General features: G+C 46.2%; 1 protein-coding gene across 1 annotated transcript in view; it reads right to left on the reverse strand.

The window, feature by feature from the left end:
• The window catches only part of APOB (apolipoprotein B), a 39,480-nt gene extending 30,693 nt beyond the window's left edge, over positions 1-8,787 (reverse strand). Inside the window, exons 1-8 of the mRNA XM_074341721.1 lie at positions 8,600-8,787; positions 8,219-8,257; positions 7,105-7,220; positions 5,876-6,021; positions 3,032-3,185; positions 2,203-2,358; positions 1,638-1,762; positions 858-943 (exon numbers count right to left, since the gene is read on the reverse strand). Coding sequence (XP_074197822.1) covers positions 858-943; positions 1,638-1,762; positions 2,203-2,358; positions 3,032-3,185; positions 5,876-6,021; positions 7,105-7,220; positions 8,219-8,257; positions 8,600-8,666 — 889 coding nt within the window. The 5' untranslated portion in view covers positions 8,667-8,787. The remainder of the gene's footprint in view (positions 1-857; positions 944-1,637; positions 1,763-2,202; positions 2,359-3,031; positions 3,186-5,875; positions 6,022-7,104; positions 7,221-8,218; positions 8,258-8,599) is intronic.
• Positions 8,788-18,843: the final 10,056 nt, after the last annotated feature.

Consider the following 18,843-nt stretch of genomic DNA (forward strand, 5'->3'; position numbering starts at 1 on the left):
GTGGCAGTATTCCTCTATTTAAAGACAAGGGAACCCAGAGGTGAGACACTCGCCCAGCCGGGGACCTTTCTGGGTGTAAGGGGCAGAGATGGAATTGAATCCAGGCTTGTGTGAATCTGGTATCAGATGACCCTTTTGCCTAAAAGAGCTGGTGAGGAGGTGCTGCTGCTCATGCGGTGGCTACAGCTGTGGTTAGACTCACTGACGCTCACCCATCGTTTCATCCAGTTGGGTCTAATGGCAGTGTGTGGGAGAGAGGAAGACCCTTTTGTGTCCCCTCCTTCGTCCTGCTCTCACCTATGAAGTCAGCATGGAAATGTCGCGCAAGAGAAGGAATCCTGGCTTAGATGAGACCTGGAGGCCCATTTTGCACTGCCTCCGATAGCCTGTGACCTTTAACACGTGACTAAGCCCCTCTGCGTCATTTCCCCCTCTGTAGAATGGGTATAAAAGCACACGATGCTACCACATGACATCACTGGTTGCTGAGAATGATAAGGTAAGGCATAAGAAAGATTCAAACACAAGGCCAGAGCAGGGCTAGGGCTGGTCTGGAGATCTCTAACGTTCCTTCAGCCTTATCACGGGGTGTCTGAGGCGGCCAGGTCTACCAGAGGAAGGCTTAGGGGGCCAGTTTCCTGCTTACAAAAACGCAGGAGCTGTGGGGAGCTCCTCCCTTCCCTTTACCCCGCTGCCATCTGAACTTACGAAACGAATATACTGTCTCACCAGAATTGCCCACAGGCTGACCTCGAGAGCCGCGACATTTCCCAGGGCCCAGCAAGGAGCTCAGCCATGGTGGGTACGTCGTGGGCAGACCTCCCCGCCCCAGTCACCATGCGCACATAAAGTCTCACCTTCACCAAAGAAGCGGCTATTGATCCTGGGTGTGTCTTCAAGTTTCAGAGTCTGTGAAACCTGTGTCATCATCCCATACTTATTCCTGGTAACAAAGGAGGCACATCATGTCCGGAGGGCCAGCTCCCCGGGGCGCTCCATTCTTCTCACGTCCAGCGCTTCTCCCATCTCCGCTTCTACCCAAGTCCTGCTCACCTTTCAAACCACAGGTAAACCCAGCTGTCCTCGGCTCCCCAGTGAACAGCACCACCTCCTTCTGGTCATGCTGGCTGTCCTTCCATCAGGACACATGTACTTTACAACCCCCCGCCATTCTGGAGTGCCCAGAGGGAATGGACAAACACTGTGCTTCGAAATTCCTTTGTATCTCCCACAGCACAGCGCCAAGAATACGGCAGTTACTCAATAAATACTAGCTGACCAACCAGGTTCAAAATGGATTTGGATACTCCGTTCTCTAGTCCAATTCTCAAATCTTCCACGAAGCCTTTCTAACCAGGGCAGCCTGCCATGATGCTCAGTGTTTCCTCATCTACGGCCCTTAAATCTGGGTCTCAGATATCTTGTGTTGGTTTCAAATTGTTTTGCACGCCTAATATTTTCCTACCAAACTGCCGGTTAACTTGAAAAGGGGAAACGAGGTTGGGCTCTGCTTTGCATCTCTTCACAATCCCCTCCCAGGCACAGCCTAGCTTTGAACAGGCATCTGAGAAGCATTCAGCTCACAGCGACCCCATAAATGACCGGAGTCATTAGTAGGGGTGCAGCAGGTGACCTACTTGTAGGAGAAAGGCAGGAACAGGTGTTGCTCCTTGCAGATGGCTTCCGACACATGCTTGCTTTCAGGGTCCAGGGTGTACTGGCAGGACTGGCTGCTGCCAATCAGGGTTGACAAGGGGCGGGTCTATGAATGAGATCAGGGGACAAGCGTGTTCATCAGTCCCTGGGGCTTGAACCTGAGACTCCTGCCAAAGGCATTTACTTTCAGGGAAGAGGGTAGGGGAATGGGAGTTCTGTACCACTGGGTAAACTCAGTTAAAGAAGAGAGCTTGGTAATTGAGCTTTAGGCAAGGGGACGCAGCAACTTGGCATTCCCCAGCTGAGCCAAGCTATTGACGCTTTTTATTCCACCCCAATGGACCCCTAATCCTGCACAAAGTATATATAACCTGGGATCCTACACATGCCTGTCCTTCCATGCACGAACACTTCACACGCTGCTGCTCCTTGCATTTTCTTTGCCTAGAAGTTTTCTCTGAGATTCCTACTAGCTCTAACATTCCAGAATTGAAATAATGAGGAGGCTGCAGCTAGTGTGAGTAGCAGTGCGGATGTGAAACTTACCATGCCCCTGATCAAAGCAAGAGGGCTAACTCCTGTGCTAATGGGCTGGAAGTTGTCACACTTCTCCAGGTTTCTTTCGATGGATATTTCAGTTGTCACATTTCCCTTCCTTGTTTTAATGGTAAAGTCACTGGAGCAGTTTCCATACACGGTATCCTATGGGAGCAGAAGATAAAACAGGTGCATTCAACGTGGGGAAACATCTTTCGGAGCTTGGGGTGGGGCTGGGAAAGGAACCTGGGAGAAAAAGCAGGAGCAACGTGGATTTAGGAGAAAGTTGCATCCTCTTGGGCAGAGTGTGGGCATTGCTGGTTCCTGGGGTGAGAAAACCAGGTAAGGGTGGTTCTGGCGATCCCCGAGGAGAGGCCTCTGCAGGATGCAGCTCTGTGTTCTCCAAGTACAGCGCCGTACACAACTCAGAACACAGTAAGGGCTCAAAAATGCTCGTAGGACGGAAGTCAATTTTAACTCTCAGATCAAAACCTGAAATTCTTAAAAGAGCCTGGCAAACAGATTGAATTATTTTCTGTGTTTAAAACAAAATTATTTACTGTGTTACGCCTTGTGGTAATAAAACAAAATCAAAGGAGTAGCGTGATCAGGACACCCCCAAAACTGGCTGAAAAGTAGACCCAACCTGAGAAGGCTAATTGGGATGATGGTCCCTCAGTGGGCCCAGAGCACAGCTGGCACCTCGGGCACGGTGCTTCACAGCAATACAGGGCCTCCTGTGTAACCCGCCACGCATCGGAGTCAGTGATGCACTCCATGTACAATATGCGAAGATGAGTTACCAGGACCTCTCTTACTGGCTTTCGAGATTTCTCACCAGAAATAACACTTGTTTAGCCTCTTCTGTCTCCGGGGGAAGCAGGAGGGCAGAAATGATGCCTCTCTTGATGTTCAGGATGTGTTTAGGCTCTTCCTTCTCTGGGTAAAGTACCACTCGCTTCCCTTCAGGAACAGCCAGCTTGAGCTCGTACCTGCCCCGGAGAGAGTGTGGTCACAGGGGTGTCTTCTCTCCACTGGGAACCTGTTGGATGTCAGCTGCGTGGCTTTGCAGCCTCCTTTTTGCTTGCTTTTCTTTTCGCATCTTTTCTTTATAAATGTATCTATACAGTGTACATACCTTTTCAAAAAGGTACACAAACATGTGTACGCATTTGGTATTCTTTCATTTCTTTCCCTCTTTGGCTTGGCTTACCCATCCCCTGTCTGTTTTCTACCTACATCAGTCTCTGGCCATGCTCCCTGCAGAACCACCTCCGGGGCGTTCCATTTGTGTCCCCACACTCAGACAATCCTACACAGAGTGTGGGGTGAGAATATCCACAGAGAAAGGTTTCATCATTGCTTGTTTTACCCAAATGGTATTTTATTATATACTTTTCTTTTTTTTTTTTTAAATTGAAGTACCACTAGTTACAATGTGTCAATTTCTGGTGCACAGCACAATGTCCCAGTGATGCATATACATACATATTCATTTTCCTATTTTTTTCATTAAAGGTTATTACAAGATATTGAACATAGTTCCCTGTGCTATACAGCAGAAACGTTTTTCTTTTAATCTATTTTTATATACAGTGGCTAACACTTGTACACTTTTCTTTATCGTGCTTTTCTCAACTCTACTCCGTGAAAATCCTTCTGAGTCCGCTGATAGAGCTCTGACAGATTCTTTTTTAACAGTTGTATAAAATTCTATTCTATGGTTATATATGATTTACTGAGACATTCCCCTATTTGATGGCATTCACTTTCTCTCTTCCTGGATTTTTTAATTTTAATTTTTTTTTCGCCACCCAAACAACACTGAAATAAACATCCTTATGCATATATCATCAGACATTACTGCTTTTCTTTTCATGGGCTACAGACTCAGACTTTGAAACTGCTGTGTCAAGGGCTACAAGTACGTTTAATTATAATAGATACTGACTAGTGGTACTCATTCCCACCCTCAACGCATGAGGGTACACTCCTCCTCATCGGCTTGCCAACAACCAGTGCTACAGCTGTTTTAAATTCCTATAGTCTTACGGGTGTAAGATGATAAATATCTTGTTGTTACATTAATCTGCATTTCCTGACCCCTAGTGAGTTTCAGCTTTTCATACGTTTGTTCGATATTCACTCTTTTATATGATCTCAGGCTACATCTAAAGCTTGGGTCAACTTTGATCTTGGGGACCTTTCTTTGGGGACTTCCTTAGAGGGTGTCAAAGGGTCTGGCTGCACCTGCTCCAGTCAAGTCAGAAGAAAGAAAAGGAAACCAGGCACGTTTCCCACAGCTCTGCACTGTCTCAGAAAGTTCCAGACACTGTGATACAGGCTTACGAAAAAGCCTTGAGCTCAAAAGCAGGAGTCCCTCAACACAATATTGTAAACTGACTATACGTCAATAAAAATATATATATACAAAAAAAGCTGATACAGTAAAACAACAAGAAGAAAACATCTTGGAGTAAATAAAACCAAAATCCTGGAAATCACAAAAGAAAAAAAAATTTAACTACATATAAATATTAAAAAATTGAACATGGAAAAATACAAACACAATAATAAGAAAATAGCAAACTGAAAACAAAATATTTCCAACATATATAGCAGAATCCTAATCTCCATAAAATAGAAAATAAATTCTACTTATAAAAAGATCAAAACTCCAATAGAAAAATGAGCAAGTGCAAAAATAGATTTCATAGGAAAAAATGGATAATGGACGCTTAAAAAAAATTCAACTTCAGCTATAATTAAATAAATGATAATTAAAATAATAATTTTAAATAAATAATTTTTGGGGGAAAAAAAGCAGGAGTCCTTTTGTTTGGAGGAGGGTAAGGACCAAAAAGGAACTATACTCCCTTCTGTCACTGCACTCCCCCTCGGGTCTAGGATAAAACAGGACGTATTGGTGAGAGGCAGAAGCACCCAGGCCTATTCTGGCTTCTAAGTCTAATGTTTAACAAATTGAAAGATAGGCAGGGGGGCAGTTTCTGATGCTACCAAATCCACAAATCCATGACTGTCTGTATCCACACATACTTCTACAAACTATGACCTGGAGATGAGGTAGGGGTGAAATTCAAAAAAATCTGAAAACCAGTACGACATGGAAACTGGCCAGTCAGAGAGATGCCGGCCGTACACAGCAGGAATGGCCCGGGCACTGTGCGCTGGCAGAATGCCGGCCCTGGCGGGACAGTGGCTCAGGCCGTGGCTCTCCCTGGACTCCTTGAAGCTGGTGTTTGGCTTCCCTGCACTGCCTGCCATGTTTGGCCACAGCAACAAGTCCTCCCAGGACCCTCTCTGAAGACCACCAGGTACTGTCTTGCTTTATTTTTTAAACACGTATTCACTTGTTTAAACAAATCATTTCAGCTTTCTTGTCTCAAGGAATTTTTTTTAAAGCACGAGATCTTTTGGAAGCACATTTAAATGAGAATTAGGGGAAGCTCACTAGGGGAGGGTGAATACTGCTTCCCTCTTTTTGATTATTGTGAGAGCTCAGCTGATCCACGGTGAACAGAGAATACAAACACTTCTTCTCACATACGTGCCTAACATAAACACACACATCCACACCTCAGCGGACACACACATACTCACACGCAACATGTGCGGTGACGCCCAGAGCTCAGAAATTTCAGTGCTCGGGCCCACGTCTTACCTGGACATGGCGGCAGCAAACTCCTCGGAGTTCTTGGCCTTCTTCAGCAAGGCCTTGCCCTCAGGGTTGAAGCCATACACCTCTTTCAGGGAGCACTGGCTCGTATTCAGGATAAAGTTGCAGAATTGAGGGACCTTCAGCTCGACCTGAGAAGGGAAGGTAATGGCACATCAAGACTCTCCACCCAGAGCACAAGATCCCCCCACCGCCCAGGACTTTCTGCCCTTTTCCCTGGCCCGGGGTACCAAGTTTCTGACGTCCTCCCCTCTGCATTTTTGTAAAGGAGGATATCTTTTTATTGGTTCTAAATGCACTCACGTTAGTCATAAGGAGGTACAGCTGGTTGGAAGAAATGCAGCCTAAGAGTGAGAGTTAGGAAGAAAACCAGGAGGCTAGCATTGGCTTCAACAGCATATGTTTCCTTAATGGGACCATAAAAACCCAAAATCCAAAACCAACTGTATCTATCAGGGCCCCTCCAGAGCGTCACAGACAGGTGGACACAGACAGCTGGACTTTAAGCCCTAGTCGTCATCCAGCACTGTTTATAAAGAACCTTCTGCAGTGATGGAAACGTTCTCCATTTGCATTATCCAACCCGGGAGCCACTAGGTGGCTACTGGACACTTGAACTGAGGCTCTGTGACTAAGCAACGGAATTTTTACTTTTATTCAATATAAACAGCCACATGTGGCTCCTGGCTACCTTATCTGACGGCACAGACTCGGGAGCCCTAGGAAGAAGATGACCCAGCCAGAGTTCTCGTTCCCAGATGAACCCCAGTAGAGGCCCTTAGGTCTGTTCCACAGGAACATGGATATGAGTATAGTCAGTCTCAACAACAAGCAAAGTTTTATTTGAGAATAAACTACATGTTTAAATTTTTCATTTTCAATTCGTTTTTAGTAGCAGATACTGTTGGACTTAGGTTATAAAAACCGCACTCCAGAATGCTTTCCTGAGGTGCCCACCTCCCTTGGCGCACCCACTGGACACGTTGCAACACGTTAAATCTACTGGTGTGCAATGCGGATGTTCTGGGTCACCTGCTGCAAATTACGTCTTTGAAGCGAATGGGAAGATACGTGTGGTGGGTAAAATTTTCAATGGTGGACAACTTCTCAGCAAAGTGGCCGACTTTCCCAGCACTTTAAGATTACAACAGTCCTGGTGTGAGCTGGGTTTGCTAAGCCCTGGGTTCCAGGGTCCCCTCCATCTCCCCTCACACCTTGCAGTGGATCTTGGTGGAGCTTCTTGAATCAGCAGTCCCGGGGACGCCACTGGAACTCTCTGCCTTGTAGTCGTACACGTATTTCCTGAAGTGCTTGAATCGTGTTGCATCTTCTGCAACGAGGGGAATTAAGTCAGCCACAGAGCAGAAATAACTTGCCTGAGGACAGTCATTCCTGGGCAGAGAGGGGTAGTGGCATAGATAATCAAAAGTGGTAATTAAACTCAAATTATTTTTAATTGACTTTGCCTTACACTTAATTTTCCTTTATGGATTTAACTCCTCCATTATGGTTTTGCTGAGGGTAACATTTAAATGAGCTGACATTCCTTGAATATAATATCTGAGGTGCAGGGCAGGGGGTGTCAAGTGATGAGAGTCAGAAAGTCTACAAGACAGACTCCCTGGAAAATGGAGGGTTGTCAGCATAAAGTAAGGATCTTTCATTGCCTTTTCAGCTTGAAAATACCATTATTCTGTGGCTCTTTTTTGGTTCTACCAAATACCTGAGGCAAAGTACATTAATTATTAGGGGTATCTGGCTCACTTAAAAAACCTCCAAGAAGGAATTTCTGGAGGTTTCCACTGTGATTGAGAGGAATTTTCTGAACAATTTGAGAAAAAGAACATTTGGATCATGAACCCAGATGCAGTGATGCAAGATGCCCACGAGATGGCAGTGCTGCCCCATAAGAGGCCTCCCACTCAGCACACTGGGTACCACTGCAAGGCCAGCTTCCTTGACCCCTACGGGTCAGGTAAATACAAAGGGGTGGGGGTCTGGATTTCTGCACAAAGGTTAAAGTCAGCATTTCCTCCCCTCCTGTGCTTCAAATTAATGATTAACCCCTGACAAACAGGACAGCGATGTCTCTATAAAATGTCCGGGGCCCAACAGAATGACAGTCCCTTCCCCACCCTTCCCCCCACACCAAGCTTCTGGGACAGATCGGAAGGTCATGTAAAAGAGAGCTGAGACCCCTCAGAGGTGGGCAGAAGCTCAAGGAACTGGCTTCTTGGGCTCAGAACAGTGTACACCAATCACAGCATCACAGCATTTCAGTGACCCGAGGTGCAGAGGGATGGGTTGGGGGGCTGGGCAACGACGTACTTGGACAGCTGGGCCTGACACTTTCCTGCACTTCATCTCCTGTAAGAAAAGGAGAAAGACAACTGAGTTTTCCCTTTCTTCCAGATGGGTCTTAGGGTCTGACAGGGAGGAACACTGAATAGGACTTTGATCTTTTGGGAAGGAAGCAAATTCTGAAGAACCGAATCCCAGCTCCGCCCCCGCCCCCGACCCCATCCTGAGGCTGGAGGAGCCACCCAGTTGGTCCCGTGCCCCTGCCCCCTGCCCCTCTGGCTGCTTTCCCCCTAACCCGGGCCCAAGCTGTCCCGGCCACCTCCCCTGCCCCGGCTTCCGCCCCTGGGCTCTGATTCTCGCCCCGACCCCCAGCCCCGCACCCCGGCCGCGCTGGGCGGCCTCACTCACTGGCTCGGGCACCGGCGGCCGCCAGCAGCAGCAGCAGCAGCGGCAGCGCGGGCCTCGGCGGGCCCATGGCCGACCTGGGCGGCGGCTCCCCCCGGACCCTCGCTGGCTGGGCCTGGCCTCCCCGCTGCTCGCTGGTTGCGCAGGGACCCGCTCCCACAGGCAGTAGTCCCTGAGCCGGGAATGCGCGGCCAGCGCCCGCGCCCTATTTATGGGAGGCCGCCCGGCCAGGGCCGCGGCACCGGGGCTGAAAGAGCGCCGGGCGAATTGCAAAAGGTCCAAAGGGCGGTGTCCGGGCCTGTTTGCTTTTCCGCACCAGGCCCGGCTCGGAGCCGCAGGAGGGGACGGGCGAGGGGCTCAGCTCAGACTCAGCCAGGGCCACTCCGGGCCTCGCCTGTCCCCGGGGTCTCAGTCCCCGAGAAGCCTGCGCTGACCCAGGGGTGCCTCCAGAGATGAGGGGCCAGAGCCACCCCTGCTCCCTGCGCAGACTTTGTAGTCACCGGGAGCGTCTTGGTGGAGACACCTTCCTACTCATTCTTTGCCATTTCAGAGGACTTCGAGTTTGTGTGGACACCCCAATCCAGACCAGTACCTGTGAATGTGGGTCACCTGCCCTGAATTCAGCCCATCCGGAGGGAGCAGAAAGGGGAAGGAGGGAGGCCCGGTGAGGAACTGACCCCCACCCTCCCTGAGGGACCGTGGCCCAGTCGCAGCAGGAATCCAGGGGCCCCGATCTTTCAGAAACCCCAGTGAGTTGGGGCCTCTGAGTCCCCCGCCCTCAATTTCTTCTTGGGAAGGTGAGGAGAGGAGGTTTTTCCCTACGTGAACTGCTTCTGGGTTTCCTCAGGGGCTGGGAGGCCAGCGAGGAGACCGGAGTAATGAACGGACACAGCACGTTTCTCCAAACATCCTGGAACTTTCTCCACGAAGCCGTCCCTTCTTTCCTAGGTGCTGCCCATTTCCCACAGGAAGCTTTCGCCGAGGCAGCCTTCCTCCTCCGGGCAGCTAGTTCAGCAACGCTGTCTCACTGACGCGGGAGCATTCCCACAGGGCGACTGACGGGACGGTGCTGCGACGGGAGGGACACATGTCTGAGGCTGGCCCCGTCCACAGGCACCTCCGATCCGGCTGGGGAGACGAGATGAGATGCGTAGACAGGAAACTGCCGGGGAGCCGGGAACAGAGGTTGCAGGCAATGCTCAATAGAGAGAGTGTGTGTGTGTGTGTGTGGGGGGGGTAACCGCTGGAGGAGAGCGAAGGAAGGCGTGGGAGGGGAGGGGGCCCGGAGCAGTGAAGGGGGACTGTGGACTCAGGGGTACACGAGGCACCCGCGGCAGAAGGACTTGTTACAGTTTGTTATTTATGAGATGCATCCAGATGTCACAAACTACTTGTGATGTTATTTACATCTTCTGGTGCCAACACGGATAGTTCCAGAAGGGTCATGTTCTAAAGCAGTAATAGTATATAACAGTATATAAAGACCCCGTTCCCTTAGAGGAGACTCCCCCAAGCACGTCTGCCTTGTTCCTGGCACTTGGGCCTCCACAGTTGTCCTCATTCGTGCACTGTGGTCCTTAGCCAGGAATTCCCTCTGGGCAGCTAAACTCCCTTCAGTGATCAGCTGCATTGCATCCATGGTATATTAATACTGTTAAAAGTGGATATTACAGAGGTTTCAACCCAAGGCTGGTCATATCTTCACCACTGAGTTGTGAAGTGTCTGGAAATAGTAATAGCACCCAAACTCCATTTCCCTAACATTTTATTCGAACTCTTTTATGTGGACTGTCTTTCCACAGGAGGAGCTGCTGTCAGGATTTCAGGAAACGGTTCAGCTCCCAGGCATATTCACTTGAAGGAGAATGGGTAAACATATTTAGTTACAAAGAAACCACAAGGAGATGCTTAACTTCAATTTCTAAGCACAAGTCCAGGCTTTCTCTGTTGAATGACAGATGAAGTCACCGTCCTGCAGTCACTGTCAGTAGGGAACATTAAATAAGTCATGGGATGTAATGTACAGCATGGTGACAACAGTCAGTGGTGCTGTACTGCATATCTGCAAGTTGCTAAGGGAGTAAATCTTAAAAGTCTTTAACACAAGAAAAGAAAAAAAATCTCTTCTTGGTAACTATGTATGGTGTCGGATGTTAACTTATTGTGGTGATCATTCCATAATATATACAAATACTGAATCATTATGTTGTAGAAAAATAGAGAACATCATTTTTATGACTTGAGAATCAAAAATGAATCTGCTAACTTGGTGCAGGGAAAACCTGGGGGTTGTTTAGGTGCCTCTGAGCTGTCACCATCTATAAAGGAGAAAGCCTGAGAACTTAGAAGCATGGGAGTCAGCTTCTCTTTCTTTCCCTGCTTTCCTCTAGAGAGTCACCCCGGTGCTGGTGTCAGCCAGCAGTGCTCATCCTCTGACAAGGACAAGCTCACAAGCACAACAGAGCAAATGCTGGATTGTTCAGCTGCCCTGAGTATACTTACAGAAATACCGTTAAGGATTAATGTGTAGACTCTTTTCTTAAATTACTAAATCCACTTAGATCTTTTGTCACAAGCTATTTGAAAATATGGTATGATTTGTGACCACAGATATCACCCTTCATCCCTTTTCCTTTAAGTAGAAGATTTTTCAGTTCTCTCTCCCAAACACACTCAAAGTTTCAAAGGATAGAGACCTGTCTTCATTGAGACACTGAAAGGTGTCAGGAGTCTGGAAATCTTCTAGTGTAAGTATTCACTGAATAGAGAAAACCCAGGGCTAGAGAGGTCAGCTGAAGTAAAGAAAACCAGTGGGAATGTCAGACTCAAGAAGACCTGGGATCGAGTCCTAGCTGGGTTTCTCGTGGGGTTTGTAACCTTGAGTAAGTGATTTCGCTTTCCAAAATCTCTGTTTAGCCATCCCTGAAACAGGATTAAAAATACCAACCTTCCTCATAGGAATTTTTGTAGAATTAAATGAAACAATTATGTAAATAACTGCATTGATAGCATGATGCCTCATAAAAAAGAAAGCCACTCAATAAGTGGTAAATGATCATTTATTATGTGTGTGCATTAGAGTGGAAGCATATTTGTAGGGTACCTATTAAGCGAGCTAATCACAACGGCTATAGAAAGAGAGATTAACAGAACAAAAATAGGAAATAAGGCTAAAGAAAGAGGACAGAAATGAAACAGGGCATCGCTGAGGTCTAGGCATAGCTGAGACGATGCATCCATTTGTCTCTGACAATTCCTAACTTTCCTGGGTATTTGAAATTCTGTCCTTTCAGAGGTGGATGGAAGTCTTCCTACAGCAAGCAGACTAGTGACTTTAACAGAGACACATTCTGATGTCACAAAGATTAATCTCAGCTAGTGGCTATGACTTATCAGCTTGTGAAAGCAAAGTCCTGTCGGGTAAACCATCAGTCTGAGTAATCACAGATCTCTCGGTAACCATTAGAAAGCCACCTGATTAGTGGAATACCGAGGAATTAGATAATGCTGAATATCCCAGTTACAGTCTCTAGAAGTGAAACTATGCATTCTGTTTATCTGCAGGTGACCAGAAGGGTCCTGAACAAGTTCGGGGAACTATGAAAACAGCCCAATATTCTGAGTTCAATGTAGTTCATATACTGAAATAGGTGTTCAGTATACACTTGCTGAATACAAATGAATGCATCAATGCCACTCAGTCATACCCCATTGTTCCCAGGATATTTATGTACAGTGACCAGGATGCTAAATAAATCTTTTTGGTGACATAAAACAAGGAAATACAATCTGATACAAATTATTTCCAGCTTTACTGTTCAAAAACCTCATCTGGCAAATAGGAACCAGTATTGACAATGATTAATTAGCCTATGTCTTTTCTGCCCATGACAGCATTGTAATTGCAAATAATGCCCAGAAGCTGGAAAGTAAACTTTAAGAATTGTAGATGGGAGCCATGCCCAGTGTGGTCTGTGCATGCCAATGACAAAGTGCACACGCACATGTGCGTGCGCACACACAAAATAAGTGTCAAGGAAAAAAAATAGTCCATTTAGGTGAATGGCACAAGTGGAAGATGGTGGGATGGGCCAGGGTCAACCAAATGAAGCCACTACTGATGGATGATTAACCTCCGGTGAGGAAGCAAAAGGAACCTTTCCTACCCTGTTATTCTGCTATGCAAGAGATAAGGTCAGAACGTTGAGCAGCAGTTCTTACCAGGGGAGAGAAGTCAGAAGTCAACACCGTTCAACGTGCAGTCAGGCTCTGCGGCTATCACTTCCCTGACTACGCGCTCTCACCCATCTGCCCTTCCAGGGCCTGCTCCAGCCCCACCTACTTGGAGGGGCCTTTCTCTGGCTCCAGTGCAGTTAAACTCATGGCTTCTGACCCTGCTCTCTTATCAGTCAGTTTCTTCATAGGGCAACTGATCCTAAAGGACCTTCATTACAGACCTTCTACTGTTGTCCTGAACCTCTGTCTCCGCTAATACTATTTAATTTTTCACGTGTTTACATATTATCTTGCCAACTGGAGACACAAGCTTGGAGGACAAGAATGGTGTGTAGTTTTCACCTTTGGATTCCTCTCCCTCTCTCTCACCAGCACCGCACTAGGCCAGGCGGACAGTAGCTAAGGAGTAACTACTGGCATTATAATGTGAGATGGTCCTGGTGACACAGGGTCTTTTTTCACGCCTGCAACTCAGTTTTACTTTTGGGTGCCGCTGCATATGTTTATATCTTAATTTAAAATGTGTGGTGAATTTGAATCAGTAGGAGCGAGAGGCAGAGTCCAGGAGGCCAGGATCACGGGATAGTCTCAAACTCTCCGAGGGTCAGTCCCCCGTCTGTGTGATGAGTGGACCGGACAAGGTGACCTTTAAAAACCAGTGCAATCTGACTACTTTGATTCTGTGAAGGCTTTGGAACTGAAAGAAAACGACACATAAGCTATCCTGGGTTCAGACTTCACTGTGGTGAGGAGCTGTGGCTGAGGATTTGGAGGCACTGGGCAGGATGGATTTTCTGGGACGGCATCTATCTCTACAAAGACCTGCCCTCATACTGCGCAAGAAATATAAGCCTTCACCCGTTGTAAACAGATTTCCAAATAAGGGGAAGTCAAGCCCTGCTGAGGGTACTGGGGACTCTCAGGAAGTTCCTCCTCATGTATAGCTTTAGGCTTCATCCTTGCCTTGACCCATAAGCTTCCTTAGAGGTACCTTAGCTTCTCCTTTGAAAAGCTTTTTTCCTGGCTTTGGTCGGCTGCTCTTTACTGATTTTTAAAGTCTGCTTTGTGTTCTTACACAACTAAGGCTCAGAATGCACTGCTATCAAAGGGCTGACCAGTGGCTGCTGCTGGAGAGATGCCGGCTGGCTAAGCGAGCCTCGCTCTCCCCACGTGACTGCTGATTCTCTCAGGTACTGAGGGAGCCCCTGAGCACTCTCTTCTGAGAGCCTGATAGATGAGAAGGGCCTAAAGACACATCACAGTTAATTAACAAAAAATAAAAAGATAAGTGCCCAGTGTGGGGTCTACACAGCCAGGCTTGCAGTGGTCCAGAGTGGGTCTCCGAGGTCCTGCAGGAGGTGGGACTTGAGCAGACCTTGGATGATGGGCCGGATTTGAGTAGCTGGACTGGGTGGCAGCACTGGAAGAGCAATGGCAGGAAGCTGAGACCGTGTGTTATGCGCTGACAGTCTGTAACCCCGCCAGCCAGCTGAGTCCACGGAGAGGGCTGGAGAAAGTGGGGAAAAGGAGGGAGCACGGTTTGCTGAGCCTGGGATAGAGACAGAGCTTGCCAGCTAACTCAGTCTTTGATTGAACTGCGAGTTACCTTACAAACTGCACATTATATATTTGGCATTAAATATAGTACCTATGGCATGATAACTGTAGGTAGGAAAGAAGGCTATGATTATTGGGCTGGATTCTCCTTGTCCAGAGCTGTGAAAGGAAATGGAGGCACAGGGATTCACAGAATGTCAGACATACGGAGGATTTCAGAGGCTGACCCTGGATAGCAGTCTCACTTTATGGAGGAACTGAGGCCTACACAGCTAGAGGTGGTTTTTTGTTCTTGTTTTTTCCAAACAGGGGCAGAGACAGGGCAAGAACCTGGGCCTCCTAGTTTATAATCTAGAATATTCATTCTACTCTAATTGCACTAAATCTATGTTGACTACCTAAAATTGCTTGGAAATTGCTTTATGGAAATGAATCTTTGATATCAGTATATTTGCTTGTAATCGACTGCTCATTAAAAGTGAAAAACTTAATTGATATTTTTGTGGGTTTATATTCAGAATATTGTTATGTAACTAATTATACAGAATCACAGAGAGATTCATGCCATTAAAGTCACTACATCTAACTCATCTCCCAGGATGGGTATCCTGTCAACCTGGGAATACCTGATCAGCAGGCTGCCTAAATGTGGAATTCTGTGACATTGCATAATGCTGCAGTCAGCACAGCAGTGAAAAGTCCCCACAAGGGAACCTTCCAGCCTGTTTATCTGCAGATGACCAGATGGATCCTGTGTATGGACAGCAACGCTTTGTGGTCACATGTCGGGTGTCCTCTATTTCTGTCCTCTGTCCAGGTCAGACCACCCATTACAAGGAAAGCTGAGAAAGGGGCCAGTTTGGTGATGGAAGTTTCTCCGACACTGTCTTTACCTAGATTTTGAGGTCAAGGGCAAATAATTACCAGATGGCCTGCTGTTACTTTCATCTGTACATCCTTTGCTCTCCATCAGCCTTGGGGGAGGAGTCAGACCTTCCCCAGAACCCAGTCTGCTTCGGTGTCTTGGAGAGTTCAAAGCAGAAAGTGGGCAGAAGCATGTGCTGCTTACTGTCTGGGGTTCTCTGTCTTTCTTCTTTTTAATGGTGGCACTTAGCTTTTAATAGTTATTTTAAAAATTAATGCCCACCTTCAGCTGTTTTGAGATCCCTCTTGGAAAAGGACCTCTTTTTTAACAGCTTTATTGAGATAAAATTCATACCATAAAATACACCCATTTCAAGTGTAAAATTCAATTTTTTTAGCATATTCATAGAATTATACAACTATTACCACAATTGATTTTTTGAAAAATTTTAACACCTCAAAAAGAAATCCTGTGCTAATTAGCCAGCACCCCATAAATTTCCCATTCTCTCAGCCCTCAGAAGCCACAAATCTATTTTCTGCCTCCATAGGTCTATTCTGGACATTTCATATAAATGAGATAACATGATCTGTGGCCTTCTGTGACAGTTGTTTTTTTTTTTTTTAAACTTAGCATAACAGTTTCAAGGGTCATCCATCTTGTAGCATGTTATTCTTTTTAATTGCCAAATAATATTCCATTGTTTGGATTTACCACAGTTTATTCATCAACTGATGGACATTTGTGTTTTTTCCACTTAGTGGCTATTATGAATAGTGCTGCTATGACATTCATGTACAAGTTTTTGTGTGGACATATGCTTTCATTCCTCCTGAGCAGACAGATCTAAGAGTGAAACTGCTGGGTCATATGGTAATTCTGTGTTTAATCATTTGAGGAACAGCCAGACTTTTCCAAAGTGCCTGCACCATTTTACATTCCCATCAGCAGTGTGTGAAGGTTCCACTCTCCCTGCATCCTTGCCAACACTTGTTATTTTCTCTCTTTTTGATTATAGCCATCCTAGTGGGTGTGAAGTGATATCTCACTGTGGTTTTGATTGACATTTTCATGATGGCTATGATATTGAGCACCTTTTTGTGTTCTTATTGGCAATCTGTGTATCTTTGGATAAATGTCTATTCAAATCCTTTCGATTTTGAACTTTTTAAGTGAGTTGTCTTGACTTTTTATTATTAAGCTGTAAGGGTTCTTTATATCTTCTAGATACAAGCCTTTTATTAGATATGGATTTGCAAATGTTTTCTCTCATTCTGGGGGCTGTCTTTTCACTTTCTTGACAGTGTCTTTTGAAGTACATTCTTAATTTTGATGAAGTCTACTTTACCTGTTTTTTCTTTTGTTACTTGTTCTTTTGGTGTCATATCTAGGAAACGTTGCCTAAAACAAGGTCAAGAAAATTCACTCCTATATTTTCTTCAGGGAGGTTTATACTTTGGGGTGTTATATTTATGTCTATAATCTATTTAGTGTTAAATTTTGTCTATGTAAGTGTCCCTTTAAGCCTTGCTTTTGGAAATTTCTAGGTTCTACTCTGGGTAACCTCTTCTGCCTCCCTGCTAATAGGGCGTGACCTGTTCCCAATGAGGATGACATCAGTCCTCTTGCTCAATGAGCAGGGTCAGTCCCTTATCAGGTGCTGCTCCTCCCTGGTGCTTTCCAGGCAGTGACCAGTCACCAGGGACTGAGAGTCACAGTCACTGTGGGGACAAGCCCTAAGCCCTTATCTTTTCAGAAGGAAAAAAGATATTTTTTGAAGCTGAAATCTCAAGTTCCTTTTAAAGTCCATAATGCTCTGGGCATCATGGTTCCTTTTTTTTTCCCAGAAAGTATCCAAGGGTTAAAGATAGTGAGGCTTTTCTGTACCCAGAACAGCTCAACATGTTTTTACAAGGAAACATACAAACCTAGTAATAAATAAAAATAAATAAATAAATAAAATAAGGAGACATCAAACACATTAGAACGGTTGCTTTGGGGGTGAAGAGAAGATCAGGAGTTGGGGGTGGGGATGCGGAGCCAGGATGAGAAGTAAACAGGTGACCAACGAAATGAGACGGGGCCTCCGCAGACCAATGGCAGTCCTGCCAGGTGCCGAGGAGCGAGCCGCAGAACAGCAGTCGTGTCATTATAAACGTTAAAAAAACCACTAGTATTTATCAAGCACCAAAAGTGTATCATTGTGATTGTTAACTTTCATAAATTATCTGACTTAATATTCAAAAGAAAAGACCCTGCAAAACAGGTATTTCAACTCTTACAAACAAGGAAGCTGGGGTAAATTCTACATAACTCACAGAGTTCTGTCTTCCTTATGCAACTACAGATCCCTAGAAGAGGCGATTATGAGCATGTAAGAGGAGCAAGTGAACAAGATCAGGTTCATCTCAGTGACGTTGGGCATACACCGTCAACCTTTGTCTGGGGAAATGAGCGAGTGTCAGTAGCAAGAGCAGCAGCTGCATGTTGCTTTAAGGTTTGTGAAGGGATTTCGTATCCATTACTTCTTTTAATCTTTTTAATAACCCTGTGAGTTCTATATTAGGCATCGCAGGAGAGACACCTGAAACTCCTTGGAGTTAAATGACTTTCTGGGATCACCTGGCATGTAACTAGCTGAGCTGGAACTCAAGGGCAGGTGTTCTGACTTCACATCTCAAGTGGTTCATACTCCACCATCCTGACTCTTAATGAGAGGATTGGGGAAGCCAGGACTCTTTATGGCGTTTGTTAGAGAAATGACATGGGGGTACTGAGCCTCAGCTGAGGACCCCCAGGGAGGATGCTCAGAGAGGCAAGCATGAAAACACCGCAGCGACCCCCTGCCAGGGAAGGAGCTGGGGCTTAGCGGCATTTCTCAGGGTACGCCTCCGGTAACATCCAGGTTTCCGGTGAACTGTGCTTCGGGGAGAAGCACAGACACGCAGAAACACCTGTGGTCGATGCTCCTTGGATGTGTTCTTAATGTAAATACTGTTTATTGCAACTTCCCCCTTCTAAATGCCTTCATGCATTTCCCCTAAGTAGGTAAACAACAAACTGGCTCAGACACCTCAGTTCTTTCTCCACACTTACCCTGCACACAGTGGCCTTGCAGGGTTACTCCTGTGGATTAACACTCGGGAATGGGAGGCACCGTATCACACCCAGAAAATATCTCCAAGAATGAGTCAGTTATGAAACGATGTGTCTGTCTTCTTATTCCAAACCAGGTCCTGGGACTGGAGTCCCCTGGCGGAACACTGGCTGACAGTGTTCTGTATCACTGGCTGACCCACAGGCAAAGCTAAAGGCCATTTATGCTAATCAAATTTGGACAAGTCCAATATAAAATGGTAAATTGAGGCAATTAATTCAAATCCATCTATTCCTCTTGACTCTTACACTTTTTTTTACCTGGGCATCTTAGTTGAAAATGGTGATTGATGCTGGAATTATCCAGATAATTACTTCATTCTCACTTCACTAATAACAGAGCCATGTCTCCGTGTTAGAGGGCAGATGAGATATTTGCACCCTTACAGCTCAGAGAAGCTAGAACCTTCCTGAGAGGAGGGAGGTAGAAGGG

The sequence above is a fragment of the Camelus bactrianus genome, chromosome 15, assembly GCF_048773025.1.
Source record: "Camelus bactrianus isolate YW-2024 breed Bactrian camel chromosome 15, ASM4877302v1, whole genome shotgun sequence".
Classification (NCBI taxonomy): domain Eukaryota; kingdom Metazoa; phylum Chordata; class Mammalia; order Artiodactyla; family Camelidae; genus Camelus; species Camelus bactrianus.